The sequence below is a fragment of the Wyeomyia smithii genome, chromosome 2, assembly GCF_029784165.1.
Source record: "Wyeomyia smithii strain HCP4-BCI-WySm-NY-G18 chromosome 2, ASM2978416v1, whole genome shotgun sequence".
In the NCBI taxonomy this organism is placed as follows: Eukaryota; Metazoa; Arthropoda; class Insecta; order Diptera; family Culicidae; genus Wyeomyia; species Wyeomyia smithii.
Genome location: NC_073695.1, coordinates 35,398,667 through 35,419,207, shown reverse-complemented (window position 1 = coordinate 35,419,207; position 20,541 = coordinate 35,398,667). Strand labels below are relative to the sequence as shown.

Sequence of the window (20,541 nt, the reverse complement as noted above, 5' to 3'; positions counted from 1 at the left end):
TCAATGTTGAATTTATTGCGAAAATTACAGCTAAAAACTATTGAACTGAAAAAAAAAATCGGTGAGAGAATTTTCGTCTTCAGGAAACCAAAATTTTCAGTATTTATCCTCCTAAAATTATCATTAACGATTCTTTTTCATTTTTGTAACTAAGCAGCCGTATTATTGTTGATAAATTAAAATAACAAAACGATTCCATGCGATAAAAAATAGGAAGTGATTCTCCGAGTGAGTGATTTTTTCCATTTTTGAGTTAAGACTGACTCGTTTAACTTGTATAAAATTGTTACAAAAATTATGCGTTTCGTAGCAAATAAATTTCCATTTTATAAATTATCTGTTTTAAGTAAACAGTTTTCAGTGCAGATTTGTGCAGTTCAAAAGCGTAGAAAAAAATAACTTGCTCTCTGAAGCTGTTATCGCCTATCCGCCGCTAGGTGGCAATGCAAGTTTACTCTAACTTCCTAATGCCATTACCTTGCAAGCAAGTTCCGAATGAGTTTTGCATACAATATCGTAGGGATGCATTCGATCGAAGGGAATTTTGAGTAAAATAATTTTAGGGTAAACCTTTAGTTAAAATATTAGTTCAATTTTATGTAATTGTAAGGAAAAGTATCAGCATTTTTCAAAAGAATATTTTTATTTCCATTTTGTAAAACATAAATCATTGCTGCAGTAAAATATTCTCTATTATTCTAGTAACGATATTAAACTAAACCATTCTACAGTCAACTGTCACATAAAATATGGCATCATTTTTCGGATCTAAGGGGAATAACTTCAATACTGCTACTGTCGCTGGACTCCGTTCCACCGCCACCGCCCGAATCTTTACCCCTAGCCACGCTCTGCGGTTTCCGGTTGTCCTCGTCGGTAAGTAACGCGTACTCGTCTAGATCACTCTTCGGTTGCTCCGTGGTGAAGTAGTCTTCCACTACCAGTATTTCCGGTTCATCAGTTCTACTTGGTGGTAACGCCGGCGGTAAGCTTGTCGGTAGAGGCGGTTTATCCTGACGGTCCCCTTTGAAGCTGGCCATGTGCTTTATCCGACGTTTGGCGTAAGGGCTGGATTCTACCTCTTCGAAGTCGGTTATTTCCTCGATGCTTCCGTTCGGGTCTAGATGCTGTAGGGGTTTAACTTTGCGCCTCGCGTACGGACTATTTTCGAAGCTGCGTTCGTTGAAGTTTTGGATTTGATCCATGCTTGTACCAGGTTTTGCCGAGCTGCTGCTCTGTTGAAGCGAATCTGTGACCGAGCGTGATTCGGCTGGACTAGATGGGGACGTGCCAACGTGACTCAATCCCCGTAGAATGTTGGTTGAATAATAGTGAAGGCCTTCCTCAACTGCTGCAGATTCCTGAACCGGTTGGGAAGTCCGTGAGTCGGAAGGGGAAGCGTGCACGTTAGCGATTACGGTTGCCATCACGGGTCGATTCGAGGTTGGTCTTTGGTATATGGGAGAGTGGGTTTCCCTGTTTACGGCATCCCTTGGTTCCTGGTAGATCGTTCCTCTAACGGAGAGAACGTTTTCGCTTCGTGATCTGTTGCTGGGGCGCAGATCTATTGGTTCTTCCTCGTCGTTAGCGGTGGCGTCCACGGTTTCGTTCGATTGACGTTGCCTGCGTTTCTTCTTGCGTTTCCCTCGTAAAAGCAGCTCATCGAGTGACGCAAAAGAGGCCGCATCCAGTTTCGGGAGCAAGATGGCGTCTTCGTACGCCGGAGGACGTGATTCGCGAACATCCGGTGCGTTTAGTTGAGCCTCTTGACGCATACGAAGTTGGTTATCGCGTGCTCTGCGAAAAAAATAGTTTTGATAGGTGACAGTATTTATTTTTTAGAAAAAAAAACATACATTTCCCGCATCTCCTGAATATTCTCCTGCCTCTCACGTTCGGCCGCTAATTTTCTTCGAGAGTCGATACATTTTCGTACCAGCGAATAGATACAGAAAAATCCGAAGAAAGCTAAAATAGCGAGCATAAAGTAGGTCCAAATCCGTTCCGTAGTACCCATAACGTCCTGTGGATACCAAACCGATCGACAAGCTCCTTCCCAGGTGGCACCGTAGAAGTCTTCCGGGCTGGTGCAACGCAACTGTTTCCTATCGTTCACCTAAAATCAACCATTGCTTAATCAACAGCGAAATAACAGAAACTAAATTTAATTTTTAACAACAAAAAGGTTGCGAACTCTTGGCTTACCCTTCGGGGAGGATCAGTGAGAAACAGAAACAGGTGGAAGAATTCGGAATCCCGGCAGTCGCAGCGCCACGGATTATCACCGAGCCAAATGTCGCTCAGATACGGATTGTGGTCGAAGTAATCGACCCGGAACGGAGTGGTGAACCGATTGCCGGACAGATTAATTTTCAACAGTGCCGGCAAACCGGACAGGGTCGTATTTCTGAACGTTGTAATTCGGCACATGCTCAGGTCCAGCGTTTGCAGCGAATCGGACGCGATGCTTTCGGGTATTTCGAACAGCAGATTTCCGGATAAATCTAAATCCACTAGTGAGGGCATTGCACCGAGAGCATCCGCATCGATGGCGAGAATTTCGCTCCAGCTCATGTTCAGATGAGCCAGTGAAGTCGCGGTTATTCTTTGCAATCGCCAGAGATAGTTGCGACTGAGATTGATGTTCGTTAGAAGCTCATTTTCCTTGAACATCTTCCCGTCGATCTGTTTGATCATGTTGAACGAAAGATCAAGATTTTTCAGGTGTGCTAGGCGCCGGAAGGCGTCACTTTGCACAAAGTTGATCGCATTTGACGACAGATCGATGTTTTCTAGCAGCAAGTTCGTCGCGAAGCTGTCGCGCGTCAGTTGTCGGATCATATTTCCGCGTAGAATCGCTGTCATCAGATTAGGGAATCCGGCCAATTCAATCGCGTCCATATTGCAGTTGGAAAGCGTAATGCGCTTCAAACTTTGCGATGTTACATTTCCATGAAACGACAGCGACAGTCGGTAGTTTCTGGCCAGGTTCAGATAAGTTAGAGATTCCAAACCGTTCAAAGCAGTTGGTTGCAAAGTGCTTAATTTGCAGTTGCTCAACTCCAGTGTCTTTAAACTGCTGGAAGAAATATCCGAAATTCCGTGGATTGGATTGCCGCTTAACTTGAGGTGTTCCAATCCGGGCATTCCTTGAATCACCTCCCTGCCAGAAACTTTGGTAATTTTACAATTGCTCAAATCAAGGTAGCGCAAAGATGCGCTGATTAGCACCAGGGAAGCATCGTTGCTAGATAAACTGGTGAATTGGTTCTCAGCTAGACTGAGCTCTTCCAAATAAGAGGTTTTTTGTAACAATTCGTTGGGGAAAATATTGCCCCAATTTGATATGTTGTTTTTCGCTAGGTTAAGTTGTTTCAGTGAAACGAGTCCATCCAGTGCATGGGGAGGAAGTTCCATTATTAGGTTTGATGACAGGTCCAAGTAGCGAAGCTTCGTAAACTGTGCCAATTCATTCGGAACACCGGTGAAAAAGTTTTCCGAAAGGTCAAGGATTTGGACCTGAAAGAAACAATTTACTCGATTAACCAATGTGAGCAAGAAGTTGGATGTGGCCCAACATACGTCTAGTTCCGGAAAGTGTGGTAGCTCCGTCAGTCCTAGCCCGGAACAGTCAACGAAGAAATCCACACTTTCGAAGCCACAGTGGCATTCTTCGGGGCAAAACTCCTCGGATTTGAAACCTGCCGCCAGCGATGCGGAAAGCAGCAGAATCGCTATAGAGGTTGCCGTTTTGGGTTTCATCTTGCTCTGAAAAACAGTTCGTGTTTAGCGTTATGATGATGTTTTTGGTTTTGTTTTGAATAAATGTTGCAATGTGCAATGATTGGAAACAAAATATTAACGGACTAGTTAGACAGTAAGACTCGATAACAGTAATTATCGCGGTTGAACGCTTCACGCCTGCATTCTGTTTCGTAGACTAAGGCCGGGGAAGGGAGCCTTGTTTAGGAGGAGCGATCTGCAATGGATCGAATATTTACCTTGCGTCAATTCTTGGATAATTAAAGAAGTTAACTTGCAGACTCATTATAAAATAATTGACATTAAGTCGGCGTACGATTAAGTTGAGCGCGACGAGTTATGGAAAATAATTGTTGGGCATACAGAATGACTGATAAAGTCGATTTGTGCCAGTCATGACCGTTTCACATCATGTGTCAGGGATAGCAGGCATAATTTCGGACGCATTCGTGACGCTGGACGGTTTAAATCAAAAACAAAACTTGCACTTTTCAGACGCAGATTTTCCCGGTGGAGCATCATAGTCATACAAGGGGGTGGAGGCATGTTAAGCTGATGAAATACAGTAGGCTACAGTCAGTTGGCCACATGGCATGAATGTCAGGGGACCAGTAAAGATACAATTCAGTAGATTTGCGGTTCTCAAACTTTTTTGTCCGCGTACCCTTGGCAATATTTTTCAAATCAACTGTACCCCTTGGAATATTCTCGCAGCGTGGAAGAAAGTATTGGTAGATCATGTTGTAGTTCAGGTTTTAAATTGAACTATGGTTTGTTTGATGGCTTCAGTCATGTTTTAAGAGCAGTTCGAACAACAAATGAAGTATCATAAAGAAAAATTACTTTGTCCGCCATTACTAATTTTTCTTTCGCGTAGGGGAACAACGGGCAACACGGACAGGGCGGGCAAGATGGTCCGTTGCTTATTTCTATATAAACCATTGAAATTAACACAAATTATTTATGCCAGTTACATACCAACAGCATTCTGGGAGTTTTGAGATATTATGTAGATTGAAACAATACTTAGTTATTTGAGAAATAATAAAAATAAGCTCACTCTCAACAGCAAAGCAATGTGATGTAGTTTTTGCCGTGCCGAATTTAAGCTTCTGCTGCGGTAAAACTTCAGAAAAATATAGTTTTTATTGACATTGGAATAATTAAGCATATTTGAAACATGTGGGTTAAGATAGTTTAGTGAAAATATGATTTTTTTGGAAATCACATCGATCCAAAAAATTGTTTGCCTCTTGGGCAAGACGGTCAGTCGTAGTGTTCGCAAAATGGGCAGTCTGAGAAAACGACGATAGCACCATTCAATATTGTTTCTTTCAGCATTCTTAGCACGTCAGATGAGACTTAAAGTCATTAACTCTCATTTGAAATAAAAATCATCATTAGAAACTTTGTTGAAACCTGTAAATATGCTACATGTAAATAATGTGAATGATTCCATCTGCGCAGCGGACGGTAAGCTTTAAACACGTGCTTTTTTGCGCAGCGCGTCGTCCCGTATAGAAAAGAAATTTGCTATAGTCTTTCATAGGACCGTCCTTCCAGCACAGTCGGTCCGTTTCATGTGCACGTTGTGAAATAGTGGTTTTTCGAGACTGTTTTTATTTTAGTGGAAACTAATATAAAATCACTCTAAAAAGGAAAGGTTTGCATTATTTTATGAAAAGCACTAGTCAATGTCGAATATTATGAATATCGTTGGTTGCAATGTTGTGTTTTGAGCAGAATAATGAATGATTTCCTTAGGGTGACCGTCTTGCCCGTTGTTCCCCTACCCCTAGGGGTACGCGTACCCCAGGTTGAGAACCGCTGCAGCAGATAGTCGGCAGAGTCCGGCCACTCCGTGGTAGACTCGGGGTGTAGATAAGAGCGCCTGATTTGAAGCGATTGGAAAAGATTAACTCAAAAACGAGTGATGTAGATACGATGCATGCCAATCAGCATAAAACAAAAACTTGAGAAAACCAACGGTGAGACATCGGGCCCCGTCTAACCATGCTTGTCTTTTCTCCTCAGAAAATCTCTAGAGTGCAGGAGAACATCCTTGCACTGAGGAAACAACTGCTCTCACACTTAAGAGCAAATCAATGCACATGCTGGAAGATAATGACCGACGATTTTCATCTGGTGAGCTTCCAGAAAGCACCGCGGTGGAATCTGAAATCTCTCTCTTGCGAGACAATGAATTATGGTGTACTTTCACACATTACGCACAATTATTACACAGCAGAGCTATCTGCGGTGCTTTTTACAGTTTGCTTCGTGAGCATGGCAGAAGAGGAGAAGAGATTGGGAGAAAATAAATAGACTGCGTTGCTCGTGTCAGTTGAGTTTACTTATGTCGAATTCGTTTTCGCGGTGTAGCTACACGAGGACTACACTTTTGCCCGGTATGTTTTTTTTTCACTTTTCGGACTACTCGCCAGTGAACACTGTGGTGTACTTCTGCGTATTTTCTGTAGAGTGATTCACCCCCTTGTTTCTATCAGATGTTGGGTGAGCTGGGAGTGTGTTTGTCTCTTTGTAAGGGGCCATCCACAAACAACGTGGACAGATTTTAAACGATTTGACCCCCCCCCCCTTCGTGGACAACTGCTCATATAAATTCTAAAAAAGTTGTATAGACCGTGGACATTATACAACCCCCCAAGCTGTCCACGTGGTATGTGGATGGCCCCTAAGCTAGTTGAGACACTTTGGAGTAACCGAACATTGTGCGATGCACTCTGGGTTGTAGCAATCCAGCGGACCTTAGTGAGCGTTGCGGAGCGCGAAAATTCAGCAAAGATAGGGTTCTCGGTGAGTCAATTTCGCCATTCAATAACTTGGCCACAAATTTCGAGTTCATATCACCAAGAAAAATTTTGGTTGAATAAATACCTTATTTCGTTTTTTCGTCATTCGGTGGTTTTCTGTGCAAGACCGAGACAAACCGGTAGGAAACGATAAAATACTAAATAATCAGTTCTATATGACTTAAAATAAGTCAGTCTTAAAGCATTTGGATGTCTAGTAATTAACATGCAATATGATTTTTACGTTAAAATACTATGCTGACTTTGAGTTTTATTAAATGATACATTTCAGGTCGCACCAGTTTGATGACGATAGTTTCGTGATTTGATAAGGTATTTTATGTTATTGCACTATTGCATAAGAAACTATAGTAAATCTTACAAAATTTTTCGCGGAACTCGGGAATCCCGGGATCCCGGGAATCAATATTCCTCATCCCGGGATCCGGAAATCCCGGGAAAAGCTATTTCCCAGGATTGCAAACCCTAATTACACTTAATCATGAATGAATCACATTATCATGAATGAACGTAGCTGGAGACCGTCGTAGTAGGTTGCCTAGATATCCGCTGTAGTTGTTTACGTCCAAAATTGGTAACCTATGTAACCACTGCAGTACTGTCGGTTTATGTCAATTATGTCGGTATAATCAAACATTTTCAGTATGATTTTTTCGTATTAACAGAAACTGATTTGGCAACTTTTGATTTTCTTCAACGCAGTGAAAACAGATGAAAATACATATTGTTGAAATTTAGGAATTCTAGTAATTCATCTCATATATTTCTGCTAATTCAAGATTGTTTCTGGAAACTTGAGGTGAACATTTCAAAGAATAAAGTTTTCTTAGTGTAGTGAGTTATTTTGTTTAGTGATTAAAATAAAAAGTTGTCCGTTAGTGATGAAAAAAACTTTGGTTGTCTACTGAACGAGTCCCGTTGTAGTATTTTGGTTTCTGAGGTAGGTGATTGAAATAAATGAGTTTTCGAGTGCAGATGCCTGTCTATGATATCAAATTTAGAGCTTTTAAGCAGACTTCCTGTGCACGCGCTTTTTTTCAAGCGACGAGAGAAATCTCTCTCGCTCATGGAATTTCCATGTATGTGCGACGAGACGAGACACGTCACAAGAAATTTACAGGTTGCTCTTTCGCTTCTTTTTCGGTTCGGATTGCGCTGCTCAAGGCGATGTTTCATCGCACCACGAACTGAGCGAGACGCCCGTACTGTACATACTTGATACAGCTCGTGTGCTACAGCTCGTGAGACTTTCTCGTGTACACAGACTTCCTGTACACGCGCTTTTTACTCAAGCGACGAGAGGTTTCTTTTCTTTTATTTCGGTAAGAGACTGCGGCGCACCAGACGATGTCTCATCGCTTTACGAACTGAGCGAGACTCCCGTACTGTACCTTATGTCGTTTTCGTTTTCGCGGTGTAGCTACACTCAAACGACACTTTTGACACCGAAAATGTTCTATTTGACTTTTCGGACTATCCTTTTTCTGTCTCTCCCTACACTTTTTCTGTCCCCGACGACACCCGAAAAAAGCAGAGTGTACTGAGGAAGTTACCAACACATTCACGCGTATGTGTCAAAACTGGTTTGTTTTGGTTTTCGTTCCACGTGGTAAAGTGTCAGGTAATTTTTTCTCAGCACATTTGCGAGATGGACATATGAAATGGAAACGAGACAAAATGACGAATGCGTTAATGTCCAAAACAAAACGAATTGACAGCTATCCCATTATTACGCATACCAATTCAATGACACTGGAAATGTTTTATTTGAAGCTGCAAAGTATAGCACGGAAAAAGTGTAGCTACACCGCGAAAACGAAAACGACATTAGTGAACCTGTATATTAGAGAAATGACAAAGCACTCACCGTTGAGGAAACTGTCAACATCAAAACGGGCGAGTTGTATAATTTTGCATTGCCGTTATCCGTTTTGATGTTGACAGCAGTGCTGATAAAAGTCATTTTCCCCAGCAAAATTCTTCGAAAATTACAGCCAATCATTTTCAATTTTCACTTCCAATGATCGCAGCACTCTTTCAGATACACTAGATTTTCGTCCTAGTAACGTGCTGTTATACTCAGATGAAATAGATCGCGCGCATCGTTCACGGTTACGGAATAAAATTTGACGACAAATCCAACCAAATGATCTTCACTTCAAAGCGAAAAAGAAAAACAAACAGTCCACTCAACCAAAATAAACCTCACCGAAACACTTTTTCACTGACACTGACCGATGCCTTGACAATCTTCGTTAACTGATAAACTGATTTTGTTGTCTTGCTTCCATCGCATGACATAAAATGAGGTGTTTTGACAGTTCACGTCCATGCAAAAAGCAGGAAGGGAGAACTCTGAAAGTATTGTAAAAAAATAACGTTTATGGATGCTTTTTTTCACTTTCCCTCAAGAGTGTCAACAAATATCAACCATGGTTGACAGTTGCCTTAACGGTGAGTGTCTCTGCGTCTCTTTGGTGTATAGGCTGCCTACCGTACCTACATACGATATATGCCGTCAGACTCTTCTGAAGGTGTATTAATCGGAAGAATTCACAAAACTATATTACTACGATCAGATTATCACGAACCTTCAGAACCTGATTTGCAATATCTATACACTAAGGTCGCTTTTTACGCGGCTTTTTTTACGCGGATTCCGGAATTTACGCGATTTTTTTTTACGCGGATTCCGGAATTTACGCGGTATTTTTTTCCTGCGGATTTCGGTTCCTCTTCACTCGGATTGCAGAATTTACGCGGGTTTTTTTCACGCGGATTCCAGAATTTACGCGTTTTTTTACGCGGCATGTATCCCCCGCATAAAAAGCGAGTTTAGTGTACACAATTCGTAAATTCTATCCAACATTAACATGTACTAGAAAATATAACAATTTTAATGGTTTTACTATTTTAACTCCTGGAAAACTTATGTTGTAATTTTAAACCATATTTTTTATCCTTGGAACTTCAAAACAGAGTTCTATCATAAGATAGTCAATGACATCTAAACCGACGAAAGAAACACTTCTGTTAACCAACGTAACACTCTGCATCCGGTGAAAAGAAAAATATTACTCATTTTCGTACCGTTAGCATAATAAGTATAGTAACAAAACGTTCTTTATGCATGTTAACAAAAGTCGGATGAATTAATCATAGAATTTTGAATTGATAAATAAATGAACTAGGTTATATCATTGATAATTTTAACGGTGTTTTGATGCATGCTGCTATAACACCGTAAATAAAAAAAAAAAAAAAACATAAAATCCCCTGCCTGTATCTTTCTGCGCAAAATCAATGGATTAGCAGATTGGTTTAGTTAGAAAATATGCGTTTTTTCCTACTTTCATTTTTGTTTTCATGTTGTATGAGATGAACATATGGGCTGAGATGAATAATAGAACAGTTCCCCTACTAAAAGGGAAGAGCGCGGTAAATTTTTTCCACTCTTTCCACATACTGAGGAGAATGACAAGCATGCGTCTAGCATCTTTGCTAGACGCATTCTTTCGTTCACCCCGTAAATGCACAATATTTTTAAGAAATTTTCTCACAGTTACGTTACTAAAGCAGGTATTAGACGACGCGAGTATTTGCTATTTTTGGTACGATTTTTATTTGCACAAAATAAGTTACAACCGTTGATGCCAAACTACTTTGTTCGAGTCATATGATTTTGATTTTTATAATTTCCAGAGAAAATTTCTTTCAATATTACTCTGTTCTAGTAAAGTAATCTTATAGTTTGTTGGATTAAACTGCATTAGTATTTAACCCAGCAATGTTCGATAAATATGAATAGATATTCTTTAAACAAAATTACCTATTGACAAATATCGAATGAATAAGGAAAACCATAGCTTTGAAAATTTCTTAAGCACTGTAAAACAGACCAAACTATTCAGAAATTTGTATAATTGAAACTACCAAGACAAAACAATACAACAAGAGATAAAAGCAGTACAAAATATTAGAAATTAGCAAAATACCAATTCTCAATATCGAATTCAATATCAGCTCTTCTTCTTATAGTGGCATGGAAAAACAGAAATTCAATTTAGATAGTCTAAGATCAGAAGAACATTGTCGAACAAACAGAAAAATTATGTCAAAAAGAAGGACGATCGTCTTGAAAGTAAACATTTATTGTTTGTCAAAATTCGTCAAAGAACTGCTCACTTTTAAAAAAAGTGTATAGTAAACAGTATTTTTGAACAATTCAATTTGGCATAATGATTGATAATTTGGCATAGCCCCTATGCTCGGTCGTCAAAGTTCTAGCGACATGTCTGGCCCATCAGAGCCTCCCAACCTCCGCCAGATGCACAATGGGAATTCCTATAAGTAGTGCCTGCTGCTCGTGGTTCATACGTCTGCATTACTCTCCGCTGTCAGTTTCTATTCCATCAAATTTTGTCGGCAACACACAGCATACGCTTTTGGATCGAAAAGTAAAGTAGATTCGATTTTCAGCTGGAATACGTCGATTGATCACCCGTGTCACTCCTCAGTGAAAGTTATGTCAGTGATACAAATGATATGCATTTATTAATATCGAAATTATTTTATCTAAGCCAATTCATTGCATGAAGTCGATGAAGTAGGTAAGCTTATACCACAGACTAACAGACGTAACACTGGAACCTAGCTCCATCCATCGCCGCAAAAAACGTTCATTTCAAATTTTCAATCGAATAACAGTCATCGCGCGAAAACGTCGTCTAGGGCGCTGTCATGTAATCTCATACATATTTTGTAGTTCCCCTTTTGATACATGCAGTAACGCTGGCGCTGATGTTGAAATACATGACACAGCGCGAGCACGACAGCAGATGGTGCTAGTGTTACTAACGTAAAGTACTGGAATCATCCAAACGATGATTTTATTGAAAATTTGTTCGACGTGTTATGTCTGTTAGTCTGTGCTTATACATTCTCAATCGCATAAAAATCGCTAAAATAGCAGCTAAAATTATCACTGTCAACTGATTGGAGCTGAAAGTAATTTTCCCTGTCAGCTCGTTCGTAATGACACTGATATTCATGGATATTCCAGTTTCAACTGAGAATCTATCTCTGACAGTGAAAATTTGCAACACTGATCCCATGTATACGAACTCATATGCCACTTCGGGCTCATTGCCTTTTATAATTACCGCCCGTGGCAGGCAAATGTTGGTATATCTCGAGCCTCTCCCTTTCACATACTTGGTTTTGGAGACGCATTGACTAGACCAACAGTATTAGGGCCCACCTTTAGTGTCGTTTAGATTTTCTCACACCCTCGAAAGCAATGGTAAATAACGTGCAGGATAGTCCTCCTTTTTGTTTCAACCCTCTGCGCGCTTCGAAGGGATTTGAGAATGTTACCGTTACGCACACAGAACACATCACTCGGCCCTTGGTAGCCTTGATAAGTCGTGTAAGTTTAAGCGGAAAACCTAGTCGTGTCTTATTTGCCAAGGCTGGTCTTTTTTTTTTTTTTTTTAAAGGTGGCGGGGAAATCTGCAAACAGACACCTGAGAAGAGAACTCAGGGTGTGGGGATGAGACTAGGGGAGAGATGCTGGGGTAGTTACACTCGCCCAGACACCTACTGATCCCTGTCCCGACCCACTAAAACCCCTCCAGTCTCCAGCCCTGGTCTTCCCGGAACGACGGTTAGGCTGGTCTCGATCGAATGAATCGGAAGGATCTGCCGGAGAGTGAAGATTTGATCCGTAGTAGCACGTGCTTGCGCGAAGAGGGGTGTGAAGAATGTTGCTGCATTGTAGCTGACGCCATTTTAACAGATGGAGCATACTGCATTCGTTCCTTCGTTAATCTCTTTTCCTCCCAACTCCTGGAAATTATACTGTGGAGTGCCGTTGCCAGTGCCTCTTCGGTGACCTCTTAGTAACCCAATTTTTCGTTCTATCTCCAGGATATCGGGAACTAGGACATTACTTCGGTTTGTAGGTACTTTAAGGTTAACTTCTCTTCCGTTTCCTTTCGTTCTTTTGTTGTTGAGATATTCGTAAACCACCTCACCTGTCGACCACCTCGCACTCCCCTACACGTAGGGGTTTCTGGGGTAAAACGCACCAGTTAACGAAAGCAGAGTATATTCTTGTTAGAGCTGAGAGATAGAACCAATGTTATATACTGATCAAAATATATAAAACCCTTATTTATTCGTTCAAACTCGCTTCTAATGCTAAAACATTATAGAAAATGCATAACACACATTTTTTTAAGTGAGTGTTGTTATTTATAAAAGTCGTCAAGCGAGGCAAAATGCACCCTTGCTGGGGTAAAATGCACCGCAACAAAGGGCAAGAAGCACCATGCAAATGAGGTAAAATGCACCCCCCGTCCACAGGGCAGAATGCACAACAATATTGGGGCAGTATGGCTCATTCTGTCATCTAATAAATAATGGCAAAATGGTTTTCTTCGGAATTCCATACACTTGAGCGGCATGGTTTTTGGAAACACCGTTTTTGATAGCCTCTAACACCAGCCGTAACTGTTCAACGGTTCATGGCCACCGATTGGACTTCCGGACAATGCTGAAAACGAGATGAAATGTAAGCAAAAAATTTGTATACTAATGTCGAATTCGTTTTTACGGAAGGACTATAATACTCGGAATACATTTTGCAGCTGAAAAAAAAAAAACACTTTCCGAGCAGTTGCAATGGTGTACGTAATACCAGAGGTAGCTGTCACTTTGTTTTGTGTTGGTCATTATCGCCATTGTCTTTTTGTCGCGTTTGGCTACTGTACGGATTAGTACGATGATGATTTCAAAAGCCAAATAATTTCCTCCATTTCGCAAATGTTTTGACATAATAAAATCCAACCTGATGTTTGACACGCGAAGAACGATAATCAAAGCAAACCGATTTTGACACTTTTTTTTTTGATTTTGACACATACGTGTGAATGTGTTGGTGTCTTCAAAACTGCACTCTGTTTCTTTCGCGGACTGTCCGGGACAGAAAAAGGGTAGGCCATAATAGTCCGGAAAATGAAAAAAAAACAGCTATAGGACAAAGTGTAGTCCGCGGGGTAGCTACACCGCAAAAACGAAACCGACATAAGAGTTCTTTTGCCCCGAGCTACGGGAAGCGTTATGCCCCGAATGTAACAAAAGAATGTTTCTGGTAACATATTGGTAATGCTCATTGAAAATTACCGTTATATCATTAGAAATATGTTGCTCAACACTTGCCTTATTAACACGCAGATAATCCTTAGTAAGAATCCACAGGATACCGATTAACACGGTGATACAATCGTGAAAGGAATCGCAAACATGATCTGGAGGATTCCCACTCACAATTCTTATTCAGGAATCCTAGAGCCATATACAGGGCATTCCTGGAGATTCTTTTTTCAGGAACCCTTTTCAAGGACGCTCACGAATCCAATGTGAGGAATCCTAGAGAATCTATGCGAATCGTATGTGTTCGTCCGGGTTGATTCAGCTGAGAAAAAAATAAGACCGTATGCAACGAAAACTTTTTTTTGTATTTATTTACATTTTCTGACATTGTAGTGCTGCCAATTTGACAGGATGACTATAGAAAACATAGATTCCAATAATAGAATTATTATTTTGTTACTTAAATGTTTGTCCATTGTAAATCGAAGAAGGTGTATCTTGCCTCAACGGTGCTTATTACCCCAGGTACCCCTATGTGGACGTTGTGTGTAGCTCTTACGAGATTCGTTTACCTTCTCGTAAAACTTGCGCGTGTCATTAGCCCGAAACAACTGTTCCCACTTTTCACGATCTCGAAGTTGATCCATCATTGGCCGTTGTCGTTCGTGTCGGTGTGTAGGCTGTGAGGACCTATCACAGGTATGTATACATCACTTACGTACGAATCTGGGCGTTTATCCCCGTTATCGATCTCAATGTCCCCTGGCCAGCAGCACGGTTTTTCGAAACCATCGTCACGGTTTTTCTAAACCATCTTTCTTTTTGCGACAGATTTCCTGCAGAGTCACGATGCCGAATTTGCGGAGTTCTAATTGCTCAAGCAGCACCATGTCTCCGCCAACAAAATTAAGCGGCTGGCAAGTCCAGGAACCACACGTAATCTGTTTTTCGTTATCTAGCTCCATGCCGAATGTTTCGAATTGTATTTTCTTGATGGTTCGTAGTAGGTATAATTGCTTGGTTAGGTTGCCTTACTAGGACCATGCTATCGAGTCTTGTAATGGGGCTGCCGTCTTGGCGTTCGAGTCAACACGTTTCCTAATCAGTGAGGAATCCTTGACTACCTTAAGCCAATAAACTAAAATATTCGATGTTCAGATATATCATTCAAGTTAACGTCTTGGGAATTATCAAATGCGCGATATGGTTTGGCAGTTTAAATTCTAAAATTTACTTACGGTAATACTAGGATTAAGCAAAAAGAATTCTTACAAAACGTTTTCGCACGTGTAGCATAATATTCTAGCAGTTTAAAATCTTGACAAGCAAAAAAAGTGGTTCAACATATGATTGACGAGTGTAGTGATTATTATTAGTAAATTTTCATTCCCAAAGCAAAATATAGAATATTATAATGTTTGTCATCAAATCTAGAGTAGGGAACATATTTAGAGCAGCTTAAGGAGCCGCCTGTGTATTGAGACGAAATACTCTAAATGCGTAAGATGAAATACATGTGTATGTATGTATATCAATTTGCTCGCAATATTTTTGTCAGTCAGCACATGTTTGCAGATTCTTAAACTGATTTTGTAAACTTTAACAATAATCAATTAAATTACCCAATCGACAGTATTCCAATCATCCCGAACCTGTTTAAAGCAGTTTGCATCTGTTTTGCAGGGGTTTTCCTTCTGAACCCGAATAGCGCCTGGAAAGCTGCAATTTTGGTTGTTTATTTCTAATTGATGTTTTTTCAAAAATATTTCTGTGTCTAACATGTTTTATATAATCGTAAGACCGCTAGTTAATCAGAGTTTTTGTTCTAGTCATTGATATTGTCCGTATTGGTCAAAGTTCAAGAGTTTGAGCTCCGTTTTTATCGACGGATGAAATAGGCGCCACTGCTTAAGCCGTTTCTTACTCTGATGGTTCATCAATTTTTCTGCAATTCATATCATATTTGATAATGGCTTTTATTCTTAGTGTCGTTCACAGCGTTCATAATTCAACCCAGCAAACAATTTGGTCCGTATATTTCAGTAGCTGTTTAGATATAAGCACCCTTGTACAATCTGATTAAGTTGTATATAACGTTCTATATAAGTCAAAACTGCGCTCATTTTCAGCACCCAATTCTTAAAATCTTTCAGGAATTTGATTTTAAAAACTGGAGAAAGGAAAATATTGCGATCAAATTTGACACAAAAAAAGGTATCATTCTTCACGATTTCATGTATTATAATGGGCGACTTTGACTGTCTTGAAAAGTAAATTGTATAAAATTCATTATGCAATCCTCTTTCAACTACTCTAGGAGTTTTCAATGAATATCTATGTCATTGTAGATCAGACAAGTTAGAAACCTTCTACCTTCCTTGACTCTATCTTTTGTGACTCTGCTTTCTGTGGTGAACTCGGAATCCGTAAATCAAGAAAAAAGTCGTAATTTGATTGTAAGATTTATGCTTCCTATGTATCATTGATCATAAGTACATACTATGGTGCCAATCATTTGTATGGGAAAAAAGTACCCAGTAAATTAAAAAAAAAACCCTACACAAAATGTTCACCTGTCCGGAAAAAAACACCCTGTGCAAAATTTTAGCTCAACTGAACTTAAAATGGGGTGGCACAAAATGATTGATCTTTGACTTTGAAAAATTCGAAAATTCATGATATTTTTTCCAGATGACTTTAAGCCATCTGGCACCAAAAAAAAAAATTCAAAAACCGAAATTGATAGATTGCCTGTTCGAGCTGATATACCTCACGGAAGTATCTTGGGCCAATCTCCTTCTTTATATAATATTTTTACTTCTGAACTTCCTGATTTAACACCAGGATGCATGTACCAAAAATGCTATGTAACAAGTTAGATAATTTATTTTTAGATGCTAAAAAACATTCAGCCAAATCGATACCACTAGTTGAAAAAAACATAGTTTCGAGAAAAACGCTGCCAACGGTGTAATAGTCACTATATTTGAAGCCAGGCCATGCAAAATACATCCTCCAATATACCTTAATCAATAGTCAAAATACCCGAACACTTCACCTTACTTTAAACATTCGGGAAACAAAACACGAAAGTTAATCATTTTTAGATTTTCCAGGTCTCCATGGATTTTTTATACGCGAATTTGTTCACCACGGTACAATTAACCGCCTAAAAAGACCTCAATTTATATAGGCTTTCCAATGTAGAAACATTGGGAAATATGTCAAACCAAATTATCAATAAGTTCGGACAAAAATCGTTGCAGTCCTCAATAACAACGATCAACTCACTTTACAGTCAGTAAGATAAGCTAAAGTTTATTTTAATTAATTTTTTTGGTTGATAAGTAGGTTTACAATTTTCCTACAATTACATTTACTTAATTGCGAAAGCAAATACAATCTAGAAATGTAATAAAATTTAAAATATATGTGTTGATATGTCACCGTTTGTGGCAGAACATCAAAAATCATTTAAATCATTATAAAACATGCCCCTATTTTGAAAAAAAGGACCTAGAAATTGTTTCAAAAGCGTTTTAGATTCTGGAAACAGCAAATTTTACGTCTCTACTCTCTAAGTAATATTTACATTTTGCAAGCACTAAGTTAAACGCGGTTTCACACGCAGGGCTTTCCCGGTAGCCCAACTGTTCCTGAATTCATAGCGAGTAACTATTTTAATATTCTCACTGCTGGCCCTTAAAACTGGTTCTAATAATTTTTCTGATATGTATAATATGATGATTGGACAAAACTCTTCGGCTTTAATCTTTCCAGTAACCTTTTGAATCGGAACAAAGTTTTATCATAGTTCCAGGGAATATCAATACTGTGGGGTTAGTGAACATTTTCTGTTATTTTATACAGCTTCCCTGAATCCGGTAGTTACCATCTTGGATGTCAATATGATGTTCGGTTTCTAGGATAGAGTTTTCAGTCTCCAAATATGCCTCAGTGCCTAAAATGCCTCGAAATACCCATATAAATCGATTATATTTTAAAAGTTCGAAAGAAATGCACGAAAAATCATTTTTCCGTTGCTTTTTTTTTCAAACTGGTACCACTGGTACGTAATAGCGGCCAAGCGTTGTTTATCAAAATTATAATTGCCCAGTATACTATGATGTTTTATCATAAAGACTTATGAGCGAACAAAGATTACTAATCGTAGGAATTTATTACCAAAATTTGTACTCTGTGAAAAATGTGTTTCGCATGTTACGGCCATTTTAAAATCCTATTGAAAAGGATATTTCGAAATTACACCTTTAGTTTAATTTGCTGGACACTTAATTATCGAAAAACAACAGTTTGGTGTGGTTAATGGAATCATTAGGCCGTTGTTTTCCAAAAACGACTCTGGACGATACGTTACCGTCACTAGGATATGTTTTGTGTATCTATGTAAAATTGTAAGTGTATGTGGACAAGGTCAACACTAATTAGGCTTTACAAGACGACGTAGCACGTGTTTTTCATTGGTGAAATTCAGACTGACATGTTGGAAAAGGGGTGTAAAGTTGGACCTGCCAAACGTAGTCGTGGTAAACGTCTGCATGAAGTAATCTTCAAAAAGGAAATGGCAAGAACCAATTTACAACAAACAATATCGCACGCTAGCCTGGGGGGCTAATGAGGTCTCGATCAACTAGATTAGTTGAGAGAATTTGTAATCGATATTGTTTTTGGCACATTTTGCATGTTGTAGGATAAGTACAACGATACACCGTGCCACAGTGCTGAGTCGAGAAAATTTCCAGCTCGAAAAGTTCCTCGACCTGATCGGGAATTGAACTCGATATCACAACCGTGTGAGAGAGCTAGCCGACCGACATCGCTAACCACAGAACCCCGGGGACCACTAGAACTAATTTATCGATCCCAATAAAGACTTTGGATACATTATGCATTTTTAGATGTTTTATTAAACTCATAAAAAAGGTTGCTTAGGGATGGAATTTATTAGAGTACTAAAGACTTGTGGTGGAAATAAAGAACTGCCAATCACTTACTTTCCGATGTATCAAAGACCTGTTTATGAAGCACCGGCATGTTACTGAAGGTAGATCTGCGAGTGTATTGGTGACATGTCTATATTAAATTCAATCAATGGTATTCGGTGTTACATCACGGAGATTGTTTGTTATTGCAAATTTCGCTAGCATTCGGTATCATAGTGGCCATATAGTAAGCCTATATGTTTACCACACTAGAACCTTATAATGTACAGAATGAAGTATGAAGAGTTGATTATTTACAACCTAAACTCGAAAGTGCAACTTTGTTCCTGCAGACGCTCTATTGTCGCCACTGCTCTAGATATGATCCCTTTCATTAAAATTCTTTGATCGGGAATACCAGGGCGTTTCGCATTACCAATTTACCACAACCCAAAACGTGCAGAGATCGAGATGGATGCATATTGCGAGCGATCAATGTGATGATCGAAAGTCAGACACACACACGTGGGTGCCTTCGTTATTTTGCCTTGTTCCAAAGTGAAATAGAAATTTTTCTTTCATTGTGCCAAAAATTATCATCGGAAATTATAAAAACACATACAAATCCCTCTTCCAAACTGTTTAGAAACGACGTAAAAGAACCTGATTGGCTCGACGAATTTCTTTTTCGGTTTAGAGTAGAGTTTAGAGTATTTGCGCTATCGTAGCTAATCACGGCTTCCGTTGATATCTTTGAGGTCCTTTTGTTTTGCCTAAATACTTTAATATATTTCAACTCGATGAAATTCTATAATGACCATGATAACCTTGAATTCTGTTAACCAAAAACTGTCACTGGGGCAACCCAACGGTGGAATGTAACGTACGAATTTTCATTTATCTTTCACGCCTCGATTCATCAGCTTCACTCCATATTACAACAAACCTTTGCAATCGTGATTCATGCAACCTGCTTCGCCATAGTTGCCACAAATACAAGGGAAAAACTCTTATTGCAGCACCGGCTTGAATCGCCAACAGCGTGTAAAATGCTGCGTCGCAACGCTGTTTCGCTCGCGGTGGTGATAAGATAAAGATTATCTGTTTTTTTTTCTCCTGAAAAGATTCACGATTTCAAACTTCCCAAATCTTCCCGTAAGGTAAACCACTTTTCGCTATTAATAGTAAACTAAAGCTTTCACCACATGTGATCACTTGTCTTTTCAAATTGCCCACTAATTTGTTGTTGAAACTATGAAACTTCTGTACTGTTTTTCAATTCGAGCATTTTTTTTTACTTGTTATGACAGCAATTCAAGGAAAATCCATTTTCAAGTTGACCAATCACTTTGTACGCTTTTCTCCACTAAACGAAACGAATCCAAATCGACCGACGCAGGTGAATTACTAACACGATACTGAACCGATAATGTGCTGTAACGCATCCACCCTGTCGGAATCTTATCAGTGGCGTTCCGGTCCGTTACTGATAAGATTGGCGGGTTGCGTTTAGCGAGCCAATCTGGAGTATCGTAATTGCTAAATATTGCAACGCACCTTTTTTGATCGTCCATTGACAAAACATCAAATTACAGGAGATAATCTACGATGTTAATAACAAGCAGCAATTTTCATCATCAGTCGATTCCCGCTATTTGCCGAAATTCGTTCGGCAGTCGTAAGACATAAAACTCCGTTCCTTCTTCCGTCGCCAACTGGCCGTAAATTACTTAAGTCTGATAAATATAGCCATAAATTTATTAGGACTCTCACACGTCGTCCGAAATGAGCCTCATCAACCCATTAGGGGCCAGAAACGAAACTGATTTCCCGGGTATAATTGGGAT

General features: G+C 39.5%; 1 protein-coding gene across 2 annotated transcripts; it reads right to left on the bottom strand.

The window, feature by feature from the left end:
- Window positions 1–652: 652 nt before the first annotated feature.
- LOC129725226 (uncharacterized) lies at window positions 653–20,104 on the bottom strand. 2 transcript variants are annotated; one of them, XM_055680781.1, is made up of 5 exons: window positions 19,993–20,104; window positions 3,583–3,768; window positions 2,206–3,519; window positions 1,857–2,116; window positions 653–1,797 (listed from the first exon to the last, which is right to left on the bottom strand). In XM_055680781.1, the coding sequence occupies exons 2-5, from the start codon at window positions 3,760–3,762 to the stop codon at window positions 756–758; spliced, it is 2,796 nt and encodes a 931-aa protein (XP_055536756.1). In that variant the 5' UTR covers window positions 3,763–3,768; window positions 19,993–20,104; the 3' UTR covers window positions 653–755. The 2 variants fall into 2 exon arrangements, with proteins under 2 accessions (XP_055536756.1, XP_055536755.1); XM_055680780.1 differs by having other exon boundaries at window positions 19,641–20,097.
- Between the last annotated feature and the right edge of the window lie 437 nt (window positions 20,105–20,541).

Bases quoted from the DNA above. Each gene is read 5' to 3' on its own strand.
- LOC129725226 (XM_055680781.1), bottom strand. From the start codon at position 3,762: ATGAAACCCAAAACGGCAACCTCTATAGCGATTCTGCTGCTTTCCGCA. The intron at 2,117-2,205 runs GTAAGCCAAGAG...GGTTGATTTTAG, and splicing joins TCACTGATCCTCCCCGAAGG to GTGAACGATAGGAAACAGTT. The intron at 1,798-1,856 runs GTATGTTTTTTT...TTTTTTTCGCAG, and splicing joins ATTCAGGAGATGCGGGAAAT to AGCACGCGATAACCAACTTC.